This window comes from Paroedura picta, chromosome 14 (assembly GCF_049243985.1).
Source record: "Paroedura picta isolate Pp20150507F chromosome 14, Ppicta_v3.0, whole genome shotgun sequence".
In the NCBI taxonomy this organism is placed as follows: Eukaryota; Metazoa; Chordata; class Lepidosauria; order Squamata; family Gekkonidae; genus Paroedura; species Paroedura picta.
In genome coordinates, this window is record NC_135382.1 from 3,482,193 (window position 1) to 3,506,514 (window position 24,322).

Genomic DNA, 24,322 nt, shown 5'->3' on the forward strand with positions numbered 1-24,322 from the left:
ACCCGCTATAGCCCCGCTGTGGCCGGTGGCTCCTGCAGCAACAGCAGGAGTTAATCAGTTAAAACAAAAAACAAAAAACAGCAGGCATCACTGGACCTTTAATCATGGACCAAGCCCTATGAAGATAGGTTGAGGGACTTGGGAATGTTCAGCCTGGAGAAAAGGAGGTTGAGAGGGGATATGATAGCCCTCTTTAAGTATTTGAAAGGTTGTCACTTGGAGGAGGGCAGGATGCTGTTTCTGCTGGCTGCAGAGGAAAGGACACGCAGTAATGGGTTTAAACTTCAAGTACAACGATATAGGCTAGATATCAGGAAAAAGTTTTTCACAGTCAGAGTAGTTCAGCCGTGGAATAGGCTGCCTAAGGAGGTGGTGAGCGCCCCCTCACTGGAAATCTTCAAGCAAAGGTTGGATACACACTTTTCTTGGATGCTTTAGGATGCTTAGGGCTAATCCTGCGTTGAGCAGGGGGTTGGACTAGATGGCCTGTATGGCCCCTTCCAACTCTATGATTCTATGATTCTATGATTCTATGGAGAAAGGGGCTTGACTGACAGGCAGGAAAGGGTTGTGTATGAAGCACAGTCTATGTAGAGGGTGAGAAGTGCAAAAACCACCTCCTTAGACAGCCTATTCCACTGCTGAACTACTCTGACTGTGAAAAACCTTTTCCTGATATCTAGCCTATATCGTTGTACTTGTAGTTTAAACCCATTACTGCGTGTCCTCTCCTCTGCAGCCAACAGAAACAGCATCCTGCCCTCCTCCAAGTGACAACCTTTCAAATACTTAAAGAGGGCTATCATGTCCCCTCTCAACTTCCTTTTCTCCAGGCTGAACATTCCCAAGTCCCTCAACCTATCTTCATAGGGCTTGGTCCCTTGGCCCCAGATCATCCTCACCGCTCTCCTCTGTACCCTTTCAATTTTATCTACGTCCTTCTTGAAGTGAGGCCTCCAGAACTGCACACAGTACTCCAAGTGTGGTCTGACCAGTGCCGTATACAATGGGACTATGACATCTTATGATTTTGATGTGATGCCTCTGTTGATACAGCCCAAAATGGCATTTGCCTTTTTTACCGCTGCATCACACTGCCTGCTCATGTTTAGTTTACAATCCACAAGTACCCCAAGGTCTCGTTCACACACAGTGTTACCTAGAAGTGTCTCCCCCATCCAGTAGGCATGCTTTTCATTTTTCTGACCCAGATGCAGAACTTTACACTTTTCTTTATTAAATTGCATCTTGTTCTCATTTGCCCATTTTTCCATTGAGTTCAGATCTCGTTGAACTCTGTCTCTATCTTCTGGAGTATTTGCCAGTCCTCCCAATTTGGTGTCATCTGCAAACTTGATGAGTAGTCCCTCCACCCCCTCATCTAGATCATTAATAAATATGTTAAAAAGAACCGGGCCGAGCACCGAGCCCTGAGGTACCCCGCTACTCACCTCTCTCCAGTCTGATGAAACACCATTGACAACAACTCTTTGAGTGGGTTCTCTAATCAATTCCCTATCCACCTGAGTATCTGAAAATCCGGATTGCAGTCCTTCAATTTATCCATCAGAACATCATGGGGAACCTTGTCAAAAGCTTTACTAAAATCCAAGTAAATGACATCAACCGAATTTCCCCGATCCAGCAAACCTGTCACTTGGTCAAAAAAGGAAACCAGGTTGGTCTGGCAGGACCTGTTGGATACAAATCCATGCTGACTTCCTTGGATCACCAAATTGTCCTCCAGATGTTTGCAGATCGCTCCCTTTAATATCTGCTCCATTATCTTCCCCACAACAGAGGTCAGACTCACTGGTCTGTAGTTTCCTGGGTCATCCTTCCTCCCTTTTTTGAAGATCAGAATAACGTTTGTTCTCTTCCAGTCCTCCGGGACGTCTCCAGTCCTTAAAGAGGTCCCGAAGATGATGGACAAGGGCTGTGCAAGTTCTCTGGGAAGTTCTTTGAGCACTCTCTTTGAGCATTCAGATGACGTAAGGATATTTTTTTCTAATGTGTGCAAATGCCCCATGTGTTGTTGATGCATAACTGTAACCTTTCCAATAGCCCTTTTAAATATATCTATTCCCGCTTCTTCCTCCCAGACTCTACCAGAAAACAGATGGCCACCCATCCAAGCATTGATTGTGTGTCTGGCAGTGTGTGTGTGTGTGTGTGTATGAGAGGAAGAGAGAAGTCTACTCAGTGAATTCTTATGACTGAATAACGATTTGAACCCAGCTCTCTCTTGACCCATCTTGTATTTTAATTATACTATGCGGAGATTGAATATGCCATTAAACATTTAAAAGGATCCTTTTTAAAGGGAAATGTTGTGGCTAGGTAGCCATGGAAATGAAGCACACAAAGGGCAGGAATACTCAAAGAAAATGCCCAAGTCATTCAGCAATTCTAGGTAGGACACAGTTCATATGAACAAAATCGGGGACTGGTAGAGTCAATTCCCTGGGAGAGATCCAAGCCAATTTGAGATAAAGAAGAGAAGGGGAGATAAAGTCAAGACAGCATCTAATGCTTTTGCCCAACACTTCAGCCTCCCCCTGGCTGACATTGATCTAATAGTTGGCCATTTAATTTCCAGGTCTCCACACCAATCTGTTCTCACCTCCGTTGCCCCATATCAAACTTACAGGAAACTCCCTCCCCCCCCCCTCCAAAGCAGGCAATCGATAATGAGATCGGTAGATTTTATCACAACGGAAAACGGGCTTGCCTGCTTTGTTTATGGAAGGCTGTTTCTCTCGGTAGGCTAGACGGGGTGAGTTGTCAGTCGGTGACGGTGATGTGTACTGCCTGATGGAATGTGCGTAGATAAAGTCACCATGAGATGTGGCAGCGGGAAGGGAAACATATAAAACTCAAGCAGGTGAAAATCTGCCACTCTGTGTGTGGGCCATTGCTCACACCCAGCCAAGTCCAATGTGCTTCCATTCTTGCTTGGAGATCACCAATAATTGGGCCTGTTTGTAGCTAGTCGGCCTTTGAAAATGTCCATATGCAGCACACACCAGAATTATTAGATTGGTTCTGTCGTACATGTTCTTGGCTGCTACTGGAAGGCAGGGTGGATCAAATGTGCAGACATCTCAGCTTCCCATTCTATGCATCGTTTAGGTTGATCTGTGCCTATGTGCTCATGTCAATCAAGAGGCAAATATAACATCTGATGATTGGACTGTCAAATCTAAAAATGCCCGTTTTCTAACAGACTATTTGAGATACGTGTGTATCTTCATTGTGAGGCCTAGACATTCATTTAGGGGGCACCTTTTGACCTCCATTTTGACTTTTCTTATTACCCCCCAAAAACAAAGTAATCAAGGTGATTTGGATTACATGGTAACCCTATTCCATTGCTTTAGAGGAAGGGCAAGTCCAAATGCTTTCAGCATCAGCATGGATGTGGTCAGTCAGTCAGCCCATCAAAGAAGCCTTTGAGGGGCAGGAAGTGACATCACACAACTGTCAAGGTTCAGTGCTCTAGATCGGGGGTAGTCAACCTGTGGTCCTACAGATGTCCATGGACTACAATTCCCATGAGTCCCTGCCAGCATTTGTTGGCAGGGGCTCATGGGAATTGTAGTCCATGGACATCTGGAGGACTACAGGTTGACTACCCCAGATCTAGATCATATGTTCTTGGCATGTTGTCTGGATACTATTAGTTTAAACTTCATATGTTCTTTCTATATTGCATGTATTGAGACTCACTTGTATTTGTTATAGAATCATAGAATCATAGTATTGGAAGAGACCTCATGGGTCATCTAGTCCAACCCCCTGCACTATGCAGGACACTCACAACCCTATCGCTCATCTACTGTCACCTGCCACCCCCCTCGAGCCTTCACAGAATCAGCCACTCCGTCAGACAGCTATCTAGCCTCTGTTTAAAAATTTCCAAAGATGGAAAACCCACCACCTCCCGAGGAAACCTGTTCCACTGAGAAACCGCTCTGTCAGGAACTTCTTCAGTCCCTTGGACTGCAAGGCAAACAAACCAGTCAGTCCTAGAGGAGATCAGCCCTGACTGCTTCTTAGAAGGCCAGATCCTGAATATGAAACTGAAATATTTGGGCCATCTCATGAGAAGGAAGGACTCCCTGGAGAAGAACCTAATGCTGGGAGTGATTGAGGGCAAAAGAAGAAGGGGACGACAGAGAATGAGGTGGCTGGATGGAGTCACTGAAGCAGTAGGTGCAAACTTAAATGGACTCCAGGGAATGGTAGAGGACAGGAAGGCCTGGAGGATCATTGTCCATGGAGTCGTGATGGGCTGGTGTTTGTGCCCGAAAAAGAGAGACATCATGTCTCAATGGGTCTAGCTGTAGGGTTTGGGGAAGAGATTTCCCCTTGCAGAGGGACCAAGTTTGAATATGCTGCAAGACAAAGCACCCCTGGGCAAACAGGATGAAGCCAGTCCACTCAATCAGCAATATAATGGGGGGGGGGGGGGAGAGGGGTAAGCTGGAGGGCAAGATTTGAGCCAGGAGGCAACTGGGCAGTGGCTGTCATTATGAACCTAAGGCAGAGAGCAAGATTTCTAAGATGGGGTCTGTCCTATCTTGGCAGACTTTAAGTGTCATGGCTTTGGCTTAAGACTAGACCATTGAGGGGTGCCATTGGTTGTAGAAGACTGTATGCCTGTCTGTGAGGCAGGGGGTCCTGCCATACTTAACACCACCTTTCCCCTTCATCTCCCCGCAAGTCATTAATTAATTAATTCATTCATTCATTCATTCATTCATTCATTCATTCATTCATTCATTCATTCATTCATTCATTCATTCATTCATTGTATTGCCTGCCGCTCTTCAAAGATTTGCGGTGGATTACAATCCACTGTTAAAACCCCAGTAAAATCCCCTTAAAACAAATAAAAACAGATTTCTTACATAAGACTTGGTGGTAAACTTGTCCCAACTCTAACAATAGGGTGGGGGGGAGTAAAAGGGCTCAGATAGAATTCGCTACCTCCGCTTCTACAGGAAGGCCCCTGATCAACATGGCCGACCCGGTCTCAACTGTAGACCTGGCGGAACAGCTCCATTTTGAAGGCCTGCGGAATGCTGAAAGCTCACAGTCACCCAGCATGCCTCAGGTATCTCTAAGCAGTTTAAAATCACCTTCCCTTCCTCTCCCCATAACAGACACCATGTGAGGGAAGTGGGGCTAAGAGCTCTGAGAGAACTGGGAATGGTCCACAGTCACCCAGCAGGCATCAGGTGTTTCAAAGCAGTTTAAAATCGCCTTCTTTTCCTCTCCCCAACATAGGCACCTTGTGAGGGAGGCTGCTAGGGAGAGTGACAAGCATAGGGGCCGGCCCAATCAAGTGTGGACACCCCAGACATGCTCCTCCCACAGGGGCATTTCACAAATATATAGCGGAACCATGGATCACTTCCTGCTCCCTCTCCTTATTCTTCTTGCAGGCAAAGAGGCCTGGTTGGCCATTGATCTTGAGGATGGGAGCTCAGCCAGCTCAATAGGCTGCCTAAGGAGGTGGTGAGCTCCCCCTCACTGGCAGTCTTCAAGCAAAGGTTGGATACACACTTTTCTTGGATGCTTTAGGATGATCCTGCATTGAACAGGGGGTTGGCCTCAATGGCCTGTATTGCCCCTTCCAACTCTATGATTCTATGATTCTACCCACTGCCTCCTGGCAGATGGCAAGCCTAGTGGTTGAGGCATTAATGTCTTTTCTCCCCCTTCCTATTAAAGTGGGTGTTTTAGTATATTTTTCTCTGGTTATTACAATTAGTGAAAAGATGTAAGGCAGACAAATCTAGTGTCACTTTGCATGCTCCGGAAATATTCTAATCTTTCTAGTAGTGGGCCATGTCTGTGCTTAGGTTTTACTTTCTGTCATTCTGCTACATCAAGACCCTGTTCACATGTAATATTTCTTTGACCTGTCTTCGTGGGTACCATGTGATGTTCGCTTGACTGATTTTGGTTTTTTTTTATTGTGTAGTTTTTTAGATTAGGAGGCCTCTTTCTCATTGTATCTATTTAGAGTGTTCTATTATCTTGACCTTGTTTTGCTGATGTATTATTTAAGAATGCTTGTAACGTCTAGGCTGTGACACGTGTTTTTGCATGGGAACATGGACTTGGGAAACAGCATGGCCTGTACAATTTCATTTTCTTGTTCCTGCAATGGTCCTGTCATGTCCTTACACTTTTTCTTACTTCGAAAAAAGCTAAAGAATCCTTTTTTGATGTGTTTAGCCTTTCTTGCAACCTAAGCTCATACTGAGCTTTAGCTTTTCTAACATAATCCCAACAAGTATTGGTCATTTATTCATATTCATCCTTGGTTATAAGGCCCTGCTTTCACTTCCTAAACAAGCCTCTTTTATTACTCAAATCTTTTGAAAGCTGTTTCTAGAACCACCCTGACTTTGTTATGCTCCTCCCATTTTTCCTTCTCAAGGGAATATTTTGTGATTGTTCCTTCAGTACCTCACTTCTGAGAAATTCATTCGCTGTTGGTTGTGCCTGGTCTCAACCAAATGCCTGGCGGAGGAGCTCCTTTTTGCAGGCCCTGCGGAACTGTTTAAGCTCCGTCAGGGCCCTGATCTACTCTGGGAGCTCGTTCCACCAGGTGGGGGCCAGGACAGAGAATGCTCTGGCCCTGGACGAGACCAGGCGGACTTCTTTAGGGCCAGGGACCATTAGCTGGTTGGTGACGGTGGAGCGCAGAGCTCTTTTAGGGGCATAGGCAGGGAGGCGGTCCCTCAGGTACACTGGGCCCTGACCGCGAATGGCCTTGTAGGTAATTTCCAGAACTTTTATCTGATCCGGAATTCAACTGGCAACCACTGCAGTTAGTGGAGAATGGGCCGGATGTGGGACCTCCACGGTGTTGCTGTGAGGATCCTGGCCCCTGCGTTTTGGACCAGCTGTAGTTTCCAGGTCAAGGCTAAGGGCAGGCCTGCGTAGAGCGAGTTACAGAAGTCCAGTCTAGAGGTGACCGTCGCATGGATCACTGTGGCTAGGTGTTCCGGGGCCAGGTAGGGTGCTAGTAGTTTGGCTTGGCGGAGATGGTAAAATGCCAGCCGCGCTACCTTTGTGATCTGGGCTTCCATTGTAAGGGAAGTATCCAGAATCACGCCTAGGTTCCTGGCGGAGTGAGCCATAGAGAGCTGTACTCCATCCAGGGCAGGCAGGCACGCTTCCTCACATGGGCCCTTCTTACCCAGCCACAGGACCTCCGTCTTTGAAGGATTGAGCTTCAGACGACTCTGCTTCAGCCATCTCATCACTGCTTCCAGGCAGCTGGCTAATGCTTCTGGGGGGGAGTCAGGGCGGCCATCCATCAGGAGGAAGAGCTGGGTGTCATCGGCATATTGATGACAACCCAGCCCAAACCTCCGTACCAGTTGTGCGAGAGGGCGCATAAAGATATTGAATAGGATAGGAGAGAGGACCGCTCCTTGTGGGACTCCACAAGTAAGTTGACGACGGTCTGATGTTTTGTCTCCTATTGCAACCCTCTGTCCACGATCCCGGAGGAAGGAGATCAGCCATTGGAGGGCTGTCTCTCGTATTCTGGCATCGGTGAGGCGGCGAGCTAGAAGCTCATGATCGACTGTGTCGAACGCTGCTGAGAGGTCTAGTAATATCAGCAGTGCCGACCCGCCTCGGTCCAACTGGCGACGGAGGTCATTCGTCAGGGCGACTAGCGCTGTCTCTACCCCATGGCCAGGCCGGAAGCCTGACTGGGATGGGTCTAGGACCGAAGCTTCTTCCAGGTACTCTGTTAGTTGGTTTGCGACAGCCCTTTCAATCATCTTCCCCAGAAACGCTAAATGCGAGACGGGTCGATAGTTGTTGGGCTCTCGCGGGTCTAAGGATGTTTTTTCAGCAGTGGGCGTACCACAGCCTCTTTCAGTCCCTCCGGGAATTCTCCCGTTGTGAGAGATAGATTGATTATCTCCCGGAGGGGGCCCTTCATCCTTATGTCCGCTGTTCTTAGGAGCCAGGATGGGCAAGGGTCTAGTGGGCATGTGGTTGGCCTCGCTGTTGCTAGTATCCTGTCCACTTCGGTCAGCGTGAGTCATCTGAAGTTACTCAAGGTATTCTCCAAAGATGGCCAAGGGGCCTCTAGTTCACTTTCTGTATCTAAGGTTGGAGGGAGGTCATGGTGGAGTGTCGAGATTTTATCCGCAAAATGACTCGCGAATGCCTCACAGCTGGTATCCAATTTGCTACTGTTTTGTTGCCCTTCAGCCAGGGCAGTAAGAGACCGAACTACCTTAAACAATTGAGCCGGGCGTGAGTCTGCGGATGCGATGGTAGCCGAGTAAAAATTGCGTTTCACTGACTTCACCGCCATCTCATAGGCCTTCATCTGCATTCTATAAGATGTTCTCGAGGCTTCGTCACGAGTCTTCCTCCAAACTCGCTCTAGCCATCTCAGTTCCCGTTTCTTGTTGCGAAGCTCCTCGGTGTACCAAGGGGCCCGCTTGAGACGGGGCCGGAGAGGGCGTCGGGGGGCTATCTCATCAATGGCAGCCAGCAGTCTGTCATGCCAATGGCAGCCAGCAGTCTGACCAGGCCATTGAGAGAAGTGCCAGGAGGCACTGGCTCCCACAGAGCGTTCAGGAATCCAATCGGATCCATAAGTCTCTGCGGGCGAGCTAAAATTTGCTCGGCGCCCAACTGAGGTGGGAGTGGTAGCCATACCCGAGCCTTCAGGGCATAGTGGTCTGACCATGGCACGGCAGTTGCCGTGACCAGATCCACATTCAGACCTATGCCGAAAATAAGATCCAGGGTGTGACCTGCTTGGTGGGTGGGGCCAACAACAAACTGCGAGAGCCCTAGTGTCGCCATGGTTGACACTAGGTCCTGCCCAGTTCTAGAGGATGGCAGCTCAGCATGGACGTTAAAGTCCCCCAGGACTAATAGACTGGGAAACTGTAGCGTCCAGGCCGCCACCACCTCTAGCAGGGCAGGCAGGGCATTTGGTGGTGCATTGGGCGCACGGTACACTAACCAGATGGCCACGCTCTCGGTTGATCCCCATCCGAGGCCGACACATTCAATGCCTGGTATTGACGGCGCAGGAAGGGCCCTGAAGGAGAAAGCCTCTCGGGTCCGGATTGCCAACCCTCCTCCCCGCCCCGCTGTCCGAGACTGGTGGCGGACAGAGAACCCGGCAGGGGCTAGGTCTTTGAGGGCAACTGTTTCACCTTTCCTGGTCCAGGTTTCTGTCACGAACACCAGGTCCACTCTTTGCTCTGCAAAATAGTTTTGCAGGGTAGAGGTTTTGTTGTTTATTGACCTGGCGTTGCACAACACCAGTGTCAGAGGCGGGTTATTCACCTTTGCCTCCACCCTAGTGTCGCGAGGGATGGGGCGGAGTCCGGAGGGGGCCCGTGTATGGTTGATTTCAAGGCCCCTTGGTCGCTGCCATCCGCTGTCTCTGCCTCTGCCCCTTATTGTTGGGATCCCTGACCCTTTCAGGGCCCCCGCTTTCTCTCCTTCCTCCGTTCTTTCGAATATGATGGGCTCCATGGACGCTGTTGGTTTTAGTTCTTGGTTTTGCGGTTTAACTAGGGTTGTTGCCCGCCCTGGTTCTGTGCTTATTGCTGGTTTCTAATGTAGGTGTAGGGTTTTGTGTATCTTTGGAAGGTTGGTCCCGATCGCTATTTATAGACTCTCAGGACTTCCCAGTTCCAATTGTGACAGTTATGTGCTATGTGTAGGATGTGTATCTGGAGGGGTAGCCCCCATCGCCTGTTGCGGCACCTCAGGGTTGCCCAGTCCAGGGTGTGTGGTGGGTGTGGTGTATGTGTGGCCTCTGTGTTATTTCATGTTGTGGTTTGGGACTGGATGTTTGTGGGTTGGGTGGAATTGGGTTGGACAGTTAGCGTTGTTTGGCAAGTGGAGGGTGGGTGGTTAGGTATGGAATTAATTAGTTGTTAGAATTGGTTGATTGGGGTGGGTTTGGGTGGTTCAGTTGGTTGGTGGAGTTGATTGATTTGGAGTGGCTTGGGTAGTTCAGGCGATAATTGGGTAGTTTGGGGTAGTTAAATTGATGGTGGGGTTGTGGTAGATCAGTTGATGATAATTGTTCGGATGGGTAGATGGGTAAGGTGTTAATTTAATTTGGGGTCAGTCAATGGTCAGATGGGTTGTCGTTAGGTTGAGGGTTGGGGGTTAATCCTTCTCCCTTTTTTTATAATTCTTGTGCATAGATTATTGTCTCTTTCCCTCCCTTTTTAAATTTTTTTCTCCTTTTTCTATTCCCCCACCCCCTCTGCTCTTTCCCTCCCCCCTCTTTTTTCCCCTCCCCTTTCTCTGTGCACACCACAATGTTCCACTTGATTCTTCTCTTAGTTTGTTTGAAGTTTTCCTCTTATTCTCTCTCTTCCCCTCACTCTCTCTCCCCCTCCCCTCCGTTTTCTGTCTGTACAGTTTTTTCCCGCCTAAATTCTTCCTGCTTAATTTCTAGTGGTTTGTTTGGTGTTCTTTTTTCTTCTGGGTGTGCCCTCCTCCCTCCCCTTTGAAATAGGTATCAGTCTTAGCTCAGTTAGTTCGTTTGATTTCCCTTCCCCCTTCTGAGAATAAGTGTCTGTTTGTGCCTTCTTCCCTCCCCCCTGCAGATAGGATATTTGTGGCAATCCCCCCCCCCCCAGGATTTGGTATCAATCTTATTCAGTTCGTTAGTCCGTTTGATTTCCCTTCCCCTTTCTGAGAATAAATAAATGGTCCGTTTGTACCTTCTTCCCTCCCCCCTACAGATGGGATAGTTATGGCAAGTCCCGTCCCCCCCCCCCCCCAGGGCTTGGTACTTCTCTTTCTTTATTGTTCTGTAGGTGAGTGTTCCTTTTCCTTTCCTTCTTCTTTCTTTTCCGTTTGCTTCTTTTCCTTGTCGCTCGGCTGTAGTACAGGGTCGGCGATGGGCAGGCAGCAGCAGCAGAGGGTCAGGCTTTGTTTGGCGGCGGTTGGGCTCGGGTGGTGGACGCAGCGCAGCTATGGCGAGGCAGATTCAGTAGAGGTCCAGGCTCCATTCCCGCAGGGTCCTGGCTCAGATCGGGCGGCAGCTGTGGGCTTGAATGGAAGGCGCGGCGTGGTTCCTCCGGCCGTGGGGCTGTTCAGGCTCGGTAGATGGTCAGTGGGCAGCTCCAGCACAGTCCTCAATGGCAATCCCGGAGGGCTTTGTTGTTAGCCAGCCGTTGTTGTTTTCGTTTGTTTTATTTTGGTTGGTTTTCTTACCGTTTCTGTTTTTCTTTCTTTGGTTCTTCTTATCTGTTCTTGTTTCTATTTGTAGTGGTTTTGTTATTTCGATTCTTTTGCATTTCTTCAGATATCTGCAGTTAAATTGGTGGGGTTCTTTTTGTTTTTGTTTCTTTTTTTAGAGTGATCAATTCTGGGTGCTTTTTGGCGGCTATTTTTGGGCTGGGCCTGTTTAGTTTCAGGAGCAGTCTGATTTCATGACTGCTCCAGCCGCCCTCTTGGAGGGAATTGTTTATACCTGAAGACAGGCCCCCTCATGTACCTATTCCCACAGCACTCCCCCTATATTCAGGTTTGGGGGTGAAAACCTCCAAACTTCAATCTCTAACAGTTTTCCCTGAAAATTAAAGTTAGTTAGGCACAATCAACGCCTCTGGCTTCAAGGTTGTGGAGATAACTGGATCCCAACACCCGACGGATTCATGGCAAATACAACCTGTCTGAATCCTTGTCAAACAGATATGCCAGGAAATGATAGTGGTGATCCCATTCTTCAAAAAAGGGAAGAGGGACGATCTCACCAATTTTAGGCCTATTAGTTTGTTAAGTGTCATCAGTGAGTGGGTTGGTTCTTCATCTTTGGAATTTTTTAAACAGAGGCTGGATAGCCATCTGATAGAGAGGCTGATTCTGTGAAGGTTCAAGATGGTGGCATTTTACAGTGGGTGAGTGATAGGGTTGTGGTGTCCTGCACAGTGCTGTGGGTTGGACTAGATGTCCCAGGAGGTCCCTTCCAACTCTATTATTCTATGATTCTATGATTTTAAGTTGTATACAAGACACTTGCAAGATAAATTTATTTCTTGGCTAACAGGAAAACATCATAGTGCCAGCACAAGCAGGTTTTAGAGAGGGAAGAGATACTCAAGAGCATTGTTTGGTTCAACGACATCTAATAAAAATGACAGCTCTAGATCTGTAATTCATTGTATGAAGTTTGTATGAAGTCAACTTTGTTGACTTCAAAGCTGCCTTTGACTCTGTCTCAAGGGCATGACTATGGGCTAAGCTGGAGACCTCTTCAATAAACAAAAGACTCCCCTTTTTCATACATTCACTGTGTGAGCAGACCTTATTCAGTGTCAGATGAAGTACACAAGGTCACCTAACTGAACAGATAAAAATGTACAGATGTGTCAGACAAGACTGTCTACCAGCCCCTCTACTTTTCATCTATTATATTAATGATCTAGTGCAGGAGTAGTCAACCTGTGGTCCTCCAGATGTTCATGGACTACAATTCCCATGAGCCCCTGCCAGAGAATGCTGACAAGGACTCATGGGAATTGTAGTCCATGAACATCTGGAGGACCACAGGTTGACTACCCCTGATCTAGTGAACTGTTTTGAATCTGTGGGTTGCCGTCCACCTAGACCATCAGGACAGCATATATTAGCCCTTCTCTATGCTGATGATGTGGTGTTCTTACCAAGAATTCCAGTGGGTCTGAATAGGGACCTTGCCTGCCTGGTAAAATATAGTGAGAAGAAAGCACTTACCATTAACAAATTAAAACTAAGATCGTGGCCTTTGGGAATCCAAAATTAGGATTCTTGCCGCGGAAAAGCTAAAGCAGGTAAAGTAATGTCAATTTCTGGGGGTAATTTTTTAGGCCTTAGGATATAGCTCAGAGCATTGCAGACAGATGTCAATCTTAGGGGAGAAATCAGTGTGTAATATAGTTTGATCCCATTGATCAAATGGAGCATACTTTGTACCTGCAGCTATCAAGCTTTTTAAAATGAAGGTAATACCACAGTTGTTCTATGGGACCTTTCTAGGTTCTTCAAAATCTCACTTTGCCCCAGTAGAGTGGGTACAATCTAAATCCCTTAGAGCCATATTACAGTTTCAAAAAAGTTAAAACAATTTATGGATTAGATTAGAGGCAGGATTTATGAAGTTTGAAGCTAAAATTGTCCTTGTTTCCATTCACCTCTGGCTAAAGGCGCACAGGACACATGAAGGTTTTCTGTGTGTGACAATTATAAATCTAAGTGGCTGTTAGCTACAGAGGATGACATCAAGACTTGGTTTCTCCCCACCCCACCCCCAGATTCTGCTCTGTATGGCAATAGATCAGACCACAATTGTGGTAAAGCAAAGGATAGAAGACTCTGAGGGCCATTTCGCATGGCTTCAAAATAGCACAATGGTTGCTAATTGGAAACGCTACTAATTTGCCATGTCGTAGACAATCTGCAACAGTCCTGAAACCGACCCGCAAAAAGCGCTTCGTTGTAGCGCTTCTAGGGGAATCCAGAAAAGTGGATTCACCCTCCGGATAGCGATACACTCCTGCAACCAATCTGCGACAATAGCGCTAAAGACTTGTGCGTTACCATTGTTGCGGGTTCTTCAAAGTCCCTCCTCCCGAGCCTCTCCTCCAAACTTCCGGCGAACTGTTTGCCATTTTTTTTTTCTCGGACCGAGCACAGATCAACGAGGCAACGAGACAGCGACTGGCTTTCTAGCATGATCACTTTCTGCCCGGACACCACAAGAGTATTTCAAAAGCACAGTAGCACACACCGTCACGTTCCCAACATTTGCCCAAAGCTTAAAACCCCGTCTACCTTCGGCCAGTACTAGCGGAGTCAACGTACAGGGAGCATTTTAAAAAACTTTCCTCTGAGCGTGCCAACGAACGTTCGCCGCTCGCAGTCTCCTGTTTAGATTAGTGGGGTTCAATAGATATGATTCGAGGTGATACCATGAGGGGCGGTTTATGTGTAGTGGGTCTTTGTGTGGTTCCGGGTATGTGGTTGTGCTTGGGTGCGGACAACCCCTTCCATCGGCGGCTAGACCTCCGGCAAGCAGAGTCGCCGTCCACCGTTCATTTTAAAAAACTTTCCTCTGAGCGTGCCAACGAACGTTCGCCGCTCGCAGTCTCCTGTTTAGCTTAGAGGGGTTCAATAGAAATGGTTCGAGGTGATATCATGAGGGGCGGTTTATGTGTAGTGGGTCTTTGTGTGGTTCCAGGTGCGTGGTTGTGCTTGGGTGCGGACAACCCCTTCCATCGGCGGCTAGACCTCCGGCAAGCGGAGTCGCCGTCCACCGTTCATTTTAAAAAACTTTCCTCTGAGCGTGCCAACGAACGTTCGCCAGTAACATGTCATTGATTTATGCTTTGGCTGGTGAATATTATTGGGGAACTGTCGCGTACCGCTGCACTTGCTCTCGGTTGAACACCGGCATGCGTTTTTGTAATGGCGGACATTTCAGTAAAATGGCTCCCGCTGCATGTACAAACTGCTTTTCTCGCGTGTAGACGAATCAGCGCATGCGAGAAGTCAAACAACAAGGGCGCTAATCTGGCCATTAGGGGCAGATCCTGTTCCCGCGCGAGGAGTTTTGAACGTGACATGTGACCTCATGTGGCCAATGTGCGTGTCCCCTACTGCCCTCCACCAATCAGGAGCCGGCTAGTCCCTTTGTCTTTGTGTGCGGGAAGGTATATGATCCATTGCACCCTGCACCTCGCACCTCCATTTTGCTCAGCTACTCGTGAAGGCAGCATGGAATCTTCTTCACAAGCGTCGTCCGTCCAGGCAACCGGCAGGGGGCCAACATGGAGGGACGCGGAGATCAGGGACCTGATCGCGATTTTCTCGGAAGAGAAAATCCAGGACTCCTTCCAGTCCTCACACAGGAATCGGGAGGTGTTTGAGCAAGTGGCCATTAAGATGCGTGCCCTGGGCCACAACAGGACCGGCCTTGAATGCCGGTCAAAAACAAAGACCATGCGGGCGGAGTACATGCGGGCCGTGAACCACAATAAGGGTTCCGGCAACGCTAAAGTAACCTGCCCGTACTTCGAGGAGCAGCGCCCACTGTACGGCGACGGGGATGGAGCCGGCAGGCCGAAGCGCGTCGGGAGGAGCCTGAAGGTGGTTCGGAAGCCGGCTGCCCCGGTCGAGGAACCACCCGCTGAGGAGGATCCAGGCAAGGGCACCTCGTCCACCGTCCGGCCTCCACCCCCGGTCCAGCAACGAGGCGCGGACATGGTGATGCTGGACCTACTCGCCATCGCTCCTGGGGAGCCAGAAGAGATTCCTCAGCAGACGCCCCTTGCCTCCGGTAAGCACTTTTATTTTTATTTTATATTTAATTTTGAGCAAATGTGTGTCCTGACGTTTGGGAATCGTTTTCTCGTGTGTTCGTTGCAACGCATAATATGCTAGGATGTTTGTGGATTGCTTGCTATGGTGGCTTTTTAAAACGGTAGTGTTTAACCAACAACCCAAAAAGTTTTGCAGCATGCCTCAGCCATAGGCCTTCTGCAGTGCTTTAGCCACTACTTTGGGAGCTTGCTGTGTGGTTCAGGTTGTATGTTTGCTCCTTTTTCACTATTGTATGCCGTGTGTTCGTTGCAACACATAATATGCTAGCCTGTTTGTGGACTGCTTGCTATGGTGGCTTTTTAAAACGGTTATGTTTAACCAACAACCCAAAAAGTTTTGCAGCATGCCTCAGCCATAGGCCTTCTGCAGTACTGTAGCCACTACTTTGGGAGCATGCTGTGTGGTTCAGGTTGTATGCTTGCTCCTTTTTCACTATTTTCTGCTCTTGTCCACAGAGACACAGATGCCAGGGACGGGGCCCCTCGAGTCTCCAGCAGCGGTGGACGAGGACAGTGATTCTGGGGCATCAACAAACGTTGGTAAGTATCAGTTGCAATAAGGGGGGGGTTAACTGCTTTGTGCTTTTCTCTTTGTGCAGGGCAGCAGCACTGCTAAGAGACAGAAGAGAGTCCCTCTACGTTGCTGCTTTAGGGTTTGAAGCTTGCTTTGCCACACTTTGGTTCTAGATCTTTTTTTTTTCTTCTTCGCAGATTTCATACCCGGGACGCAGGAGGAGGAGGAGCGTGGGGTGGCTGGACCTCCTGACCAGCGCAGGCGGATACAGATCCAAGATGGTGAGCGTGCATGAACTGTTCCTTTCGAGCCATGGCTGCAGGACAATGTCGCAAGCCACTAACCGTGTGCTCCCTTTTCATTGTTGTGAGTCTTGCTGTGAAAGTAGGCAAAGGAAAAAGCCCACCATGGGCAAACAAACACTAACCATGTGCTCCCCGGGCATTGTTTAGAGTCTTGGTTTAACAATATGTAACCAAAAAAGGCCACCATGTGCACCAGGGTGTCAGGAATCAGGCTGAGCCCAGCCGGTGGAGTCCCAAGTAAAAGCGCATCAAGAATCCAACAGTCGGTTGCAAATTCTAAAGCAGAGCTTTATTAGGCAAAGTCCACAGTTAGCCAAGCATGCCAAGATCTTCCTAAGCAAAGATCTTGATAATAACAAAGTACATGGGGAACAGGTGGGGCAGATATAGGGTCCACCAAATAAGGGAGGGGTGCGCAAAGGGTTTGGCGGGAGAGCGGGTAGGAATGACAAAAGGGGTCCTGTTCTCAGGCTGCCAGATGGCCAGGTGCCTTATCGGGAGGATGGCACATTGTTGAGACTTAGCTGTCTCCGCAAGGACACTTACAGTGAGATTGATACAGTTGTTGGGGCTCCTCGCCCGCTGGGAAAGGAAGGGAGGAAACTTCTCAGAGGACAGGTTTATTGCTTTATGGCCTTGGGTTGCCCCGGCCGGAGAAAGCCTGAGAATGTGAGAATATGCAGGAGCAGTGGGGGACAGGATGGCATGAACCAGGGGGGTCATGACACTCGCCTCCCCTTAAGGCCTCCCCCTCCCCCTCGCTCAGGCGCCCGCGGCCACAGGAATTGGGCCCGGTTTGTCGGGGAAGCGGGAGTGGAATTTGCGGAGGAGAAGTGGGGCGGCAATGTCCTCCGCATCCACCCATTCATTATCAGAGTCAGGGAACCCTTTCCAGGAGACCAAATACTGCAATTGCTTGCGAAAGAGACGGGAGTCGACTATGTCGGACAATTCGTAGTGCGTCTCTTCCCCCACCATGACGGGAGGGGGCGGACGGGACTGTGGGTGCCACTTGTCAGGCGGGGGAGCTTTTTTTACCAAGCTGACATGAAAAACTGGGTGAACTTTGCGATAGGCTTTAGGAAGCTCCACCCGCATGGTGACTTCGTTCAAAACCTGCACCACTTTAAAGGGGCCCACGAATTGGTAGCTCAATTTCTTGCACGGTCGCCTATTTTTGAGGTGTTTCGTGGAGATGTACACCTCGTCCCCCACCGCGTACGCGGGGGGGTTTTGGCGCTTGCGGTCAGCCCATCGCTTAAAGTCCGCTTTGGCTTTCTTCAGGGACTCTGTTACCTCCCCCCAGGCTTCTCATACCCGGGCCGCCCATTCGTCCACCCCCGGCGGGGAGGCGACGGGGTCCCCCGGCGGCTTCATCAGAGTTGGGAAGGGGGGCGAGGCATAGCCATGAACCACCTCAAAAGGTGGTTTCCCTGTGCTCGAGTGTGGGGCGTTGTTATAGGCGTACTCCGCCAGGGGCAAAAGGGAAACCCAATCGTCCTGGTGATAGTTTAGGAAGCAGCGAAGGTACTGTTCCAGCACTTGGTTTACTCTCTCTGTCTGCCCGTTCGTGGCGGGGTGATACGCGGAGCTGAGCCCCCTAGACACCCCCGCCAGGGTCATTAGGGCCCCCCAGAACTTGGCAACGAACTGGGCCCCCCGGTCGCTGATTATCTTGCGGGGGAACCCATGGAGGCGTACCACGTGGGCAACAAACATTTCAGCCAAGCGCTGCGCAGTGGGCAGCCCTGGGCAGGGGACGAAGTGGGCCTGCTTTGAGAACTGGTCCACTACCACCCAAATCACCGTCTTCCCCTGGCTGGGGGGCAAGTCCGTGATAAAGTCCATGGAGATAATCTCCCAGGGGCGATCTGGGACTTCCAGGGGCTTTAGGAGACCCTGGGATTTCCCCACCCACCGTTTGTGCGTGAGGCACACTGGGCAGCCCGCGACGTACTTTCCCACGTCGCGGCGGGCCCCTGGCCACCAGAATTGGCGGCGAAGCAGCCCCCATGTTTTCAGGAAGCCAAAGTGCCCCGCAGCTTTGCTGTTGTGGCACAACTCTAGAATCATTTTGCGCATGGAGGCAGGGACGTATAGGCGGTCCCCCTTATACCAGACCCCCTCGTGGGCACGAAGCTGCGAACGGAGGTCGGCTAGTTGCGGGTCCAGCCCAAGGGCTGAGCGGAATTCCGACAGGGGCACCGGGGGAGGGGTCCCTGAGGGCTCCGGCGGGGGGTCCTGGGCCGGGCGTCCCGCTTTGGTCTGGCTGCGGGTTTGGGCCAGGAGACCCAATTGTTTGGGGGTGAAGACCGTGTCCACTCTCGAGGGGCGGTGCTCACCCCGGAACATGCGGGAAAAGGCATCCGCCATGAAGTTCTTACGTCCAGGGATGTGGACAAGGGTGAAATCGAATCGGGAGAAGAAGTCCGCCCACCGAATTTGCTTCGCGTTGAGCGTGCGCGGCTTTCGCAGGGCTTCAAGGTTTTTGTGGTCGGTCCAGACCTCGAAAGGGATGGGGGATCCCTCCAGAAAGTGGCGCCAGGTGGATAGGGCGGTTTTGACCGCCACCGCCTCTTTCTCCCAGATGGGCCAGTTCCGCTCGGTCGGGGAGAATTTGCGGGAGAGGTAGGCGCAAGGCCGGAGTCTCTCCCCTTCCCCCCTCTGTAGGAGGACCCCCCCGACAGCCTCGTTGGAGGCGTCTACTTGCACCACGAAGGGCTTGTCGATCTCGGGGTGGGCCAGGATGGGCTCGGAGGTGAACAAGTGTTTGAGGTGTTCGAAGGCCTGCGTGCAGTCCTGGGTCCACGGTAGTGGCGCCCCCGGACGGCCATCTCTGGCACCTTTTCCCTTAGTTTTCAGGAGGTCGGTGAGGGGCAGGGTCACCTTGGAGAACCCAGGGAGGAAGTCCCGGTAGAAATTGGCGAACCCGAGGAAAGATTGGAGCTGCCGGCGGGTACGGGGGGTTTCCCAGTCTAGGACTGCTTGGACCTTTGCGGGATCCATCCCAATTCCCTCCCCCGAAACCCTGTAACCCAAGAAATCAACCTGGGACTTGTGAAACTCACATTTCGGAAGTTTGGCGTACAGCTTGTGATCGGCGAGGCGGCGTAAGACCTCCCGCACGAGAGCCGTGTGCTCCTCCTCCCCCCTGGAGTAAATCAACACATCATCGAGGTAAACCACCCCCCCCCCCCGATACAGCAGATCATGCAGCACCTCATTGATTACATTCATGAACACGCCCGGAGAGCCGCTCCACCGGCTGGGCTCAGCCTGATTCCTGGTTATTATCAATTTGTCAGGAATCAGGCTGAGCCCAGCCGGTGGAGTCCCAAATAAAAGAGCATCAAGAATCCAACAGTCGGTTGCAAATTCTAAAGCAGAGCTTTATTAGGCAAAGTCCACAGTTAGCCAAGCATGCCAAGATCTTCCTAAGCAAAGATCTTGATAATAACAAAGTACATGGGGAACAGGTGGGGCAGATATAGGGTCCACCAAATAAGGGAGGGGTGTGCAAAGGGTTTGGCGGGAGAGCGGGTAGGAATGACAAAAGGGGTCCTGTTCCCAGGCTGCCAGATGGCCAGGTGCCTTATCGGGAGGATGGCACATTGTTGAGACTTAGCTGTCTCCGCAAGGACACTTACAGTGAGATTGATACAGTTGTTGGGGCTCCTCGCCCGCTGGGAAAGGAAGGGAGGAAACTTCTCAGAGGACAGGTTTATTGCTTTATGGCCTTGGGTTGCCCCGGCCGGAGAAAGCCTGAGAATGTGAGAATATGCAGGAGCAGTGGGGGACAGGATGGCATGAACCAGGGGGGTCATGACACAGGGTGGGTTTTGACTGTCTCGATGGTACTAACAGTTCTGTTTCTCATTTTTTGCCAACAGAGGTCCTTTCAGATGACAATGAGCCAGCCCTGGGTCCAGCCGGCTCACCACCTAGAGGTGCTCTCCAAGCAGAGGAGAGGCTTGCGAGGGAACGCGGCAGGCTGAGGCGCATCTCCATCTTAACAAGCGTTGGAGAAAGGATCCTTGACCACTGCCAGGAGGAGTCAAGGCGTGCCGCTGCCGCAGACCAAGCAATGCTCTCCCTCGTGGCCCAGGAGGGGAAAAAATTGCGGGCAATCCTTAGGGAGTCAAACCAATCCCTACGCGAAAGCGTGGAGGAGGTGAGACTGATAAGGAGACTGATGGAGAGGGCGGTCGTGGTAATGGAGACGGCCAACCCTCCTCAGATTACCGTACACGTCCCCCCCCCACCCACACCTACACCACCACCTCCAGCACCCACCCCACCGACCCCGTCTCAGAATGCCTCGACCCAAACTAGAAGGAGGACTGTTCTCGGGAAGAGAATAATAAAACCCGCGGACAAGTTCTCCCCCTCCTAGTTTGGGCCAGTTTGTCTATTTAACTTTATCTGTGTTTGCTGTTGTTTGTTAAATAAAGTTTATATTTTTGACTCTGTCTCTGTGTACCCTCTCTAGTGATTGTGTCTATTCTGGTACTGTTGTGTGGGTTGGAGGGGTGTCAGTTAAAGGTGTTTTAGGAGTGTGGGGTGAAAGGTGTGCGAGTGTAAGGAGTCACACTGGAGTCTTTTTCAGAAAATTTGCAACAACATTTTATTTTAAAAAACAGTTCAACAGGGGAAAAAAATTAGGGAATGTAACTTGGACCCCCCCCCCACCACCCTCCAGGAAAGCCAACTTTTTAAAACAAATTTATATATTTAACAGGGATAAAAAATTAGGGAATGTAACTTGGACCCCCCCCAACACCCCCCACCCCAAAACACAAACAGAAAACAACACTCAGGTCCCACTGCTCCCCTCACCAGCCCCTTCCATCTCCCTCACTCTTCTGCACAACCGTCCCATGGTTCCCCTGACTTTGCGGCGGAACAGGTCTTCGTCCTCCTTCTTCTTAACTGTGTGGGGAGGGAGAAAAAGTACACATTAGTGCCACACATATTTTCCAATCTGGAGTTTACATGGATACACTTTTTAGTGGCCTTAGCCACAGTGTGAGAAGAGTTGGGCAGTGGGGAACATAACCTACGTTCTTCCGCCTCCCTCTGCTGCCTCTGCCTCTCCATCTCCCCTTTTAGGTCAGCCACTTCTGCCTCTAAGGATGTCACCCTGGCCTCCATGGCACACATCCTTGCCTCCATTGTTTCTGCTATAGAAATCAAATAAAGAATTCAATCACACTTCAAATGGAAGCATCACAGCAGGCTCCCTTATGGCTCCATGGGGGTACACACACATGGGTCTCCCTCAAAGACATAAAACTCTCACCTGCAGCCTGTCCTGAGGTGGAAGGTCCCTCTTCCTCCCCTTCCTCACGCTCAGGTAATTTTGCAAGCTTGGATGGTGATTGTGTAGCTGGGCAAAGAAAAAGAGAAATCATAAGTAAAAGCACACAAACCAAAGATGAAACACAGCTGATGGCCACACCACAATCAGAGCCAAAGCGCATTACCAAAGTGGTTCTACAGTACTGGCGGGCTAAGTCAGAGGGGGTTGACAGCATCTTAATACTTTCTCGAATTTCATTGGGGACAGTAGGGGAAAGAGGCATCTAAACATTCCATGCATGCTTAAGGGTAAAACACAACGAGGGCAGCACTCACCCATATGCCTCCTCATCTCCAGGGGGGGCTTCCCAGCCTTCTCCCATATCTTGACCATCAGGTCGTGGAAGACCGTTCTCCCACTTGGTTGCGGGACCCCCCCCCCCCCCACTGTTCTAGACTGTTTAGGAAGTCCAGCTTCACCCTCTTAAATTTCGTCCGGACCTGCTCCCAGGTCCGGACGTAGCCCCTCTCCCTCAGCTTGGATGCCAACACCAGGTAAGCACCCTTGGTGTGGCAGTGGGTGCTGGCCATAAGGCGGCCAACACTTTTTGATTGGAGAACAAGCTCCAGAAGTGCCTCAGCCTCGGCGCGCTGCCAGAAGGAGCCCTTCCGTGGCTTCGGCATCTTCGGAATGACGGTTAGGGAACGAACATGCGTTGCTCCGATCGACCACCCCTATTTTAAATGTATCAAAGCTGCCCACCAATGAAATTATTCCTTGGAACATAAGTGAATTGATCCTCCAGTTTGACAGGGGTCGCCAATACTTCCTGGCTACCCGCCTCCCCAAACTTTCCCTGTTCAGCGCTTCCGTATTGTGTTTGTCAATTTCAGCGGGGAGTTAGCATTTAGGGCTGTCAAAGTGCTTTTGGACCAGAGAATCCCCGTTTTTTGGCTGGCTAAGTAGACAAACCGCACAAGACAAGGTTAAACAAAGAACATAAAACTTTATTTAACACCAGAGTAGAAAAAACAATCAAACACGCCTCCTGTTTCTGTAGATGTGGGTGGCTATAGCGTCCCGAACCTTGCACCCCTCCGCATAGATCCTTTTTTTCCTTGCTTCACTATACCTTGCTCCACACAACACCAGATACATTCATGGCCCAGCAGATTATCACTCCTTATTAGAAGCCAAACATCTTAGGAGGCCTTCTCATTAGCAAGGGGATCAGCTCTACTCTCTGTAATCCTGGACAGATATTATAAGAAAGTGCAAAGAACAGAAGGACTATCCCCTTGGACCTCTAGGGAGGTAGAGTCCCTTGCACATATGATCCTCAAGTGCCCACTCTACATAGCTGCCAGAACTAGGCAAATTCTACCTCTACATGAAAACATTTTTTTGAAAAGAGAAAAAAAATTCAGCAATAATAATAATATCTTTATTGGCATATAGCAAGGACAAAACACATAAAACTGAACAGGATGCATATAAAATTAATTTATAAACATCTTAGTTCTAGCTCGATAGGCAATCATTAAACATTCCGCTGTGCACAGTGTGGTGAAAAAATTAAACTTCTCCTATGGAAAAGTAAAGCCTAAACTGTTACTGCTAAATATTACACCCAAGTATACTGTGTTTGAAATGCTCAGTTAAGGATCTATAAAAGGTGACTTACAGGAGGATCCTTTATCTTTTGTTTTACATGCTGTTTAATTTCATCATTTTTTAACCTATTGCCTAGCTATAACATCTTAAAACTATTAAAGATTTGCTAATAAGAAGATCAGACACTCAATTTAAAGTAAAAATAGAGAAACACCCCCACTTTTTCAAGATAAAGAAGCAAAGGTCTTCCAGGACTTGCCTGTAGATTTATTAAGAAAAAGAGGAAAATTCCACTTTCTGCACCAGATTTTGATTCAGAAGAAGATCAGATATTACTGGAAGTTCCCATTTGCTACCTTCAGGCAGAATGCACCATTAAAACCATTGAAGAAGCTAAAATTTTGGCTGCTGAACTGGAAAAAGATAAGCAGATTGAGGACAAAGACAAGAAGTAAAATGGAACAATTGAAAATAATTTCTGTAGATATTAATGGTTTGAATGCCCCTGGGAAAAGATCCAATTTTTTTACACAACTAAAAAAATTGAAACAGATGTTATCTGCATTCAAGAAACTCATATCAAAAACAGTCATAAATACCTTGGAAGCTAAAAGACAGCGAAAATTGTATTCGGCCTCTGTACCGTCAAACAAAAGAGGTGTAGGTGTATCTACAGTGGAAAGCATCTGGGTGAAAATAAGCGAGGGGAAAACAAACAGTGTGGTGGTTGGTGTTTGCTACCGACCGCGTGACCAAGTGAAATTTAAAGATCCACAAGGAAGTAGGCATCACAGAAACTTGGTGGAATGATTCTCATGACTGGAATGTAAAGGTGGATGGATATGAACTGTTCAGAAAAAACAGAATAGATCGAAGAGGTGGAGGAGTGGCACTGTATGTGAGGAAAGGGCTTACCTGTCAGGAAATTCTAGTGAAGGAGAGCATATCTACAGTGGAAAGCATCTGGGTGAAAATAAGCGAGGGGAAAACAAACAGTGTGGTGGTTGGTGTCTGCTACCGACCGCCTGACCAACGAGAGGATGTGGATGCTGCACTTTGTGAGCAGCTTGAGAAAATATCCAAGCGGCAGGACCTTGTCATCATGGGTGACTTCAATTTCCCAGATGTGTGCTGGGAAACAAACTCTGCGAAGTGTCCTCAGTCATGCAACTTTCTGACCTGCCTGGCTGACAATTTC

At 49.3% G+C, this 24,322-nt stretch overlaps 1 protein-coding gene and 1 long non-coding RNA gene across 2 annotated transcripts in view; one reads left to right on the forward strand and one right to left on the reverse strand.

Annotated features, from left to right (window-relative positions):
- Positions 1 to 21,851, reverse strand: part of LOC143823891 (uncharacterized) — a 164,385-nt gene extending 142,534 nt beyond the window's left edge. The window contains exons 1-2 of the long non-coding RNA XR_013226639.1: positions 21,511 to 21,851; positions 21,272 to 21,391 (exon numbers count right to left, since the gene is read on the reverse strand). This is a non-coding gene — a long non-coding RNA (uncharacterized LOC143823891). The remainder of the gene's footprint in view (positions 1 to 21,271; positions 21,392 to 21,510) is intronic.
- Positions 14,920 to 16,895, forward strand: LOC143823552 (uncharacterized). The gene is made up of 3 exons (XM_077309970.1): positions 14,920 to 15,349; positions 15,849 to 15,932; positions 16,104 to 16,895. Exons 1-3 carry the CDS (start codon positions 14,956 to 14,958, stop codon positions 16,199 to 16,201), a joined length of 576 nt encoding a protein of 191 aa, XP_077166085.1. The 5' UTR covers positions 14,920 to 14,955; the 3' UTR covers positions 16,202 to 16,895.
- Positions 21,852 to 24,322: the final 2,471 nt, after the last annotated feature.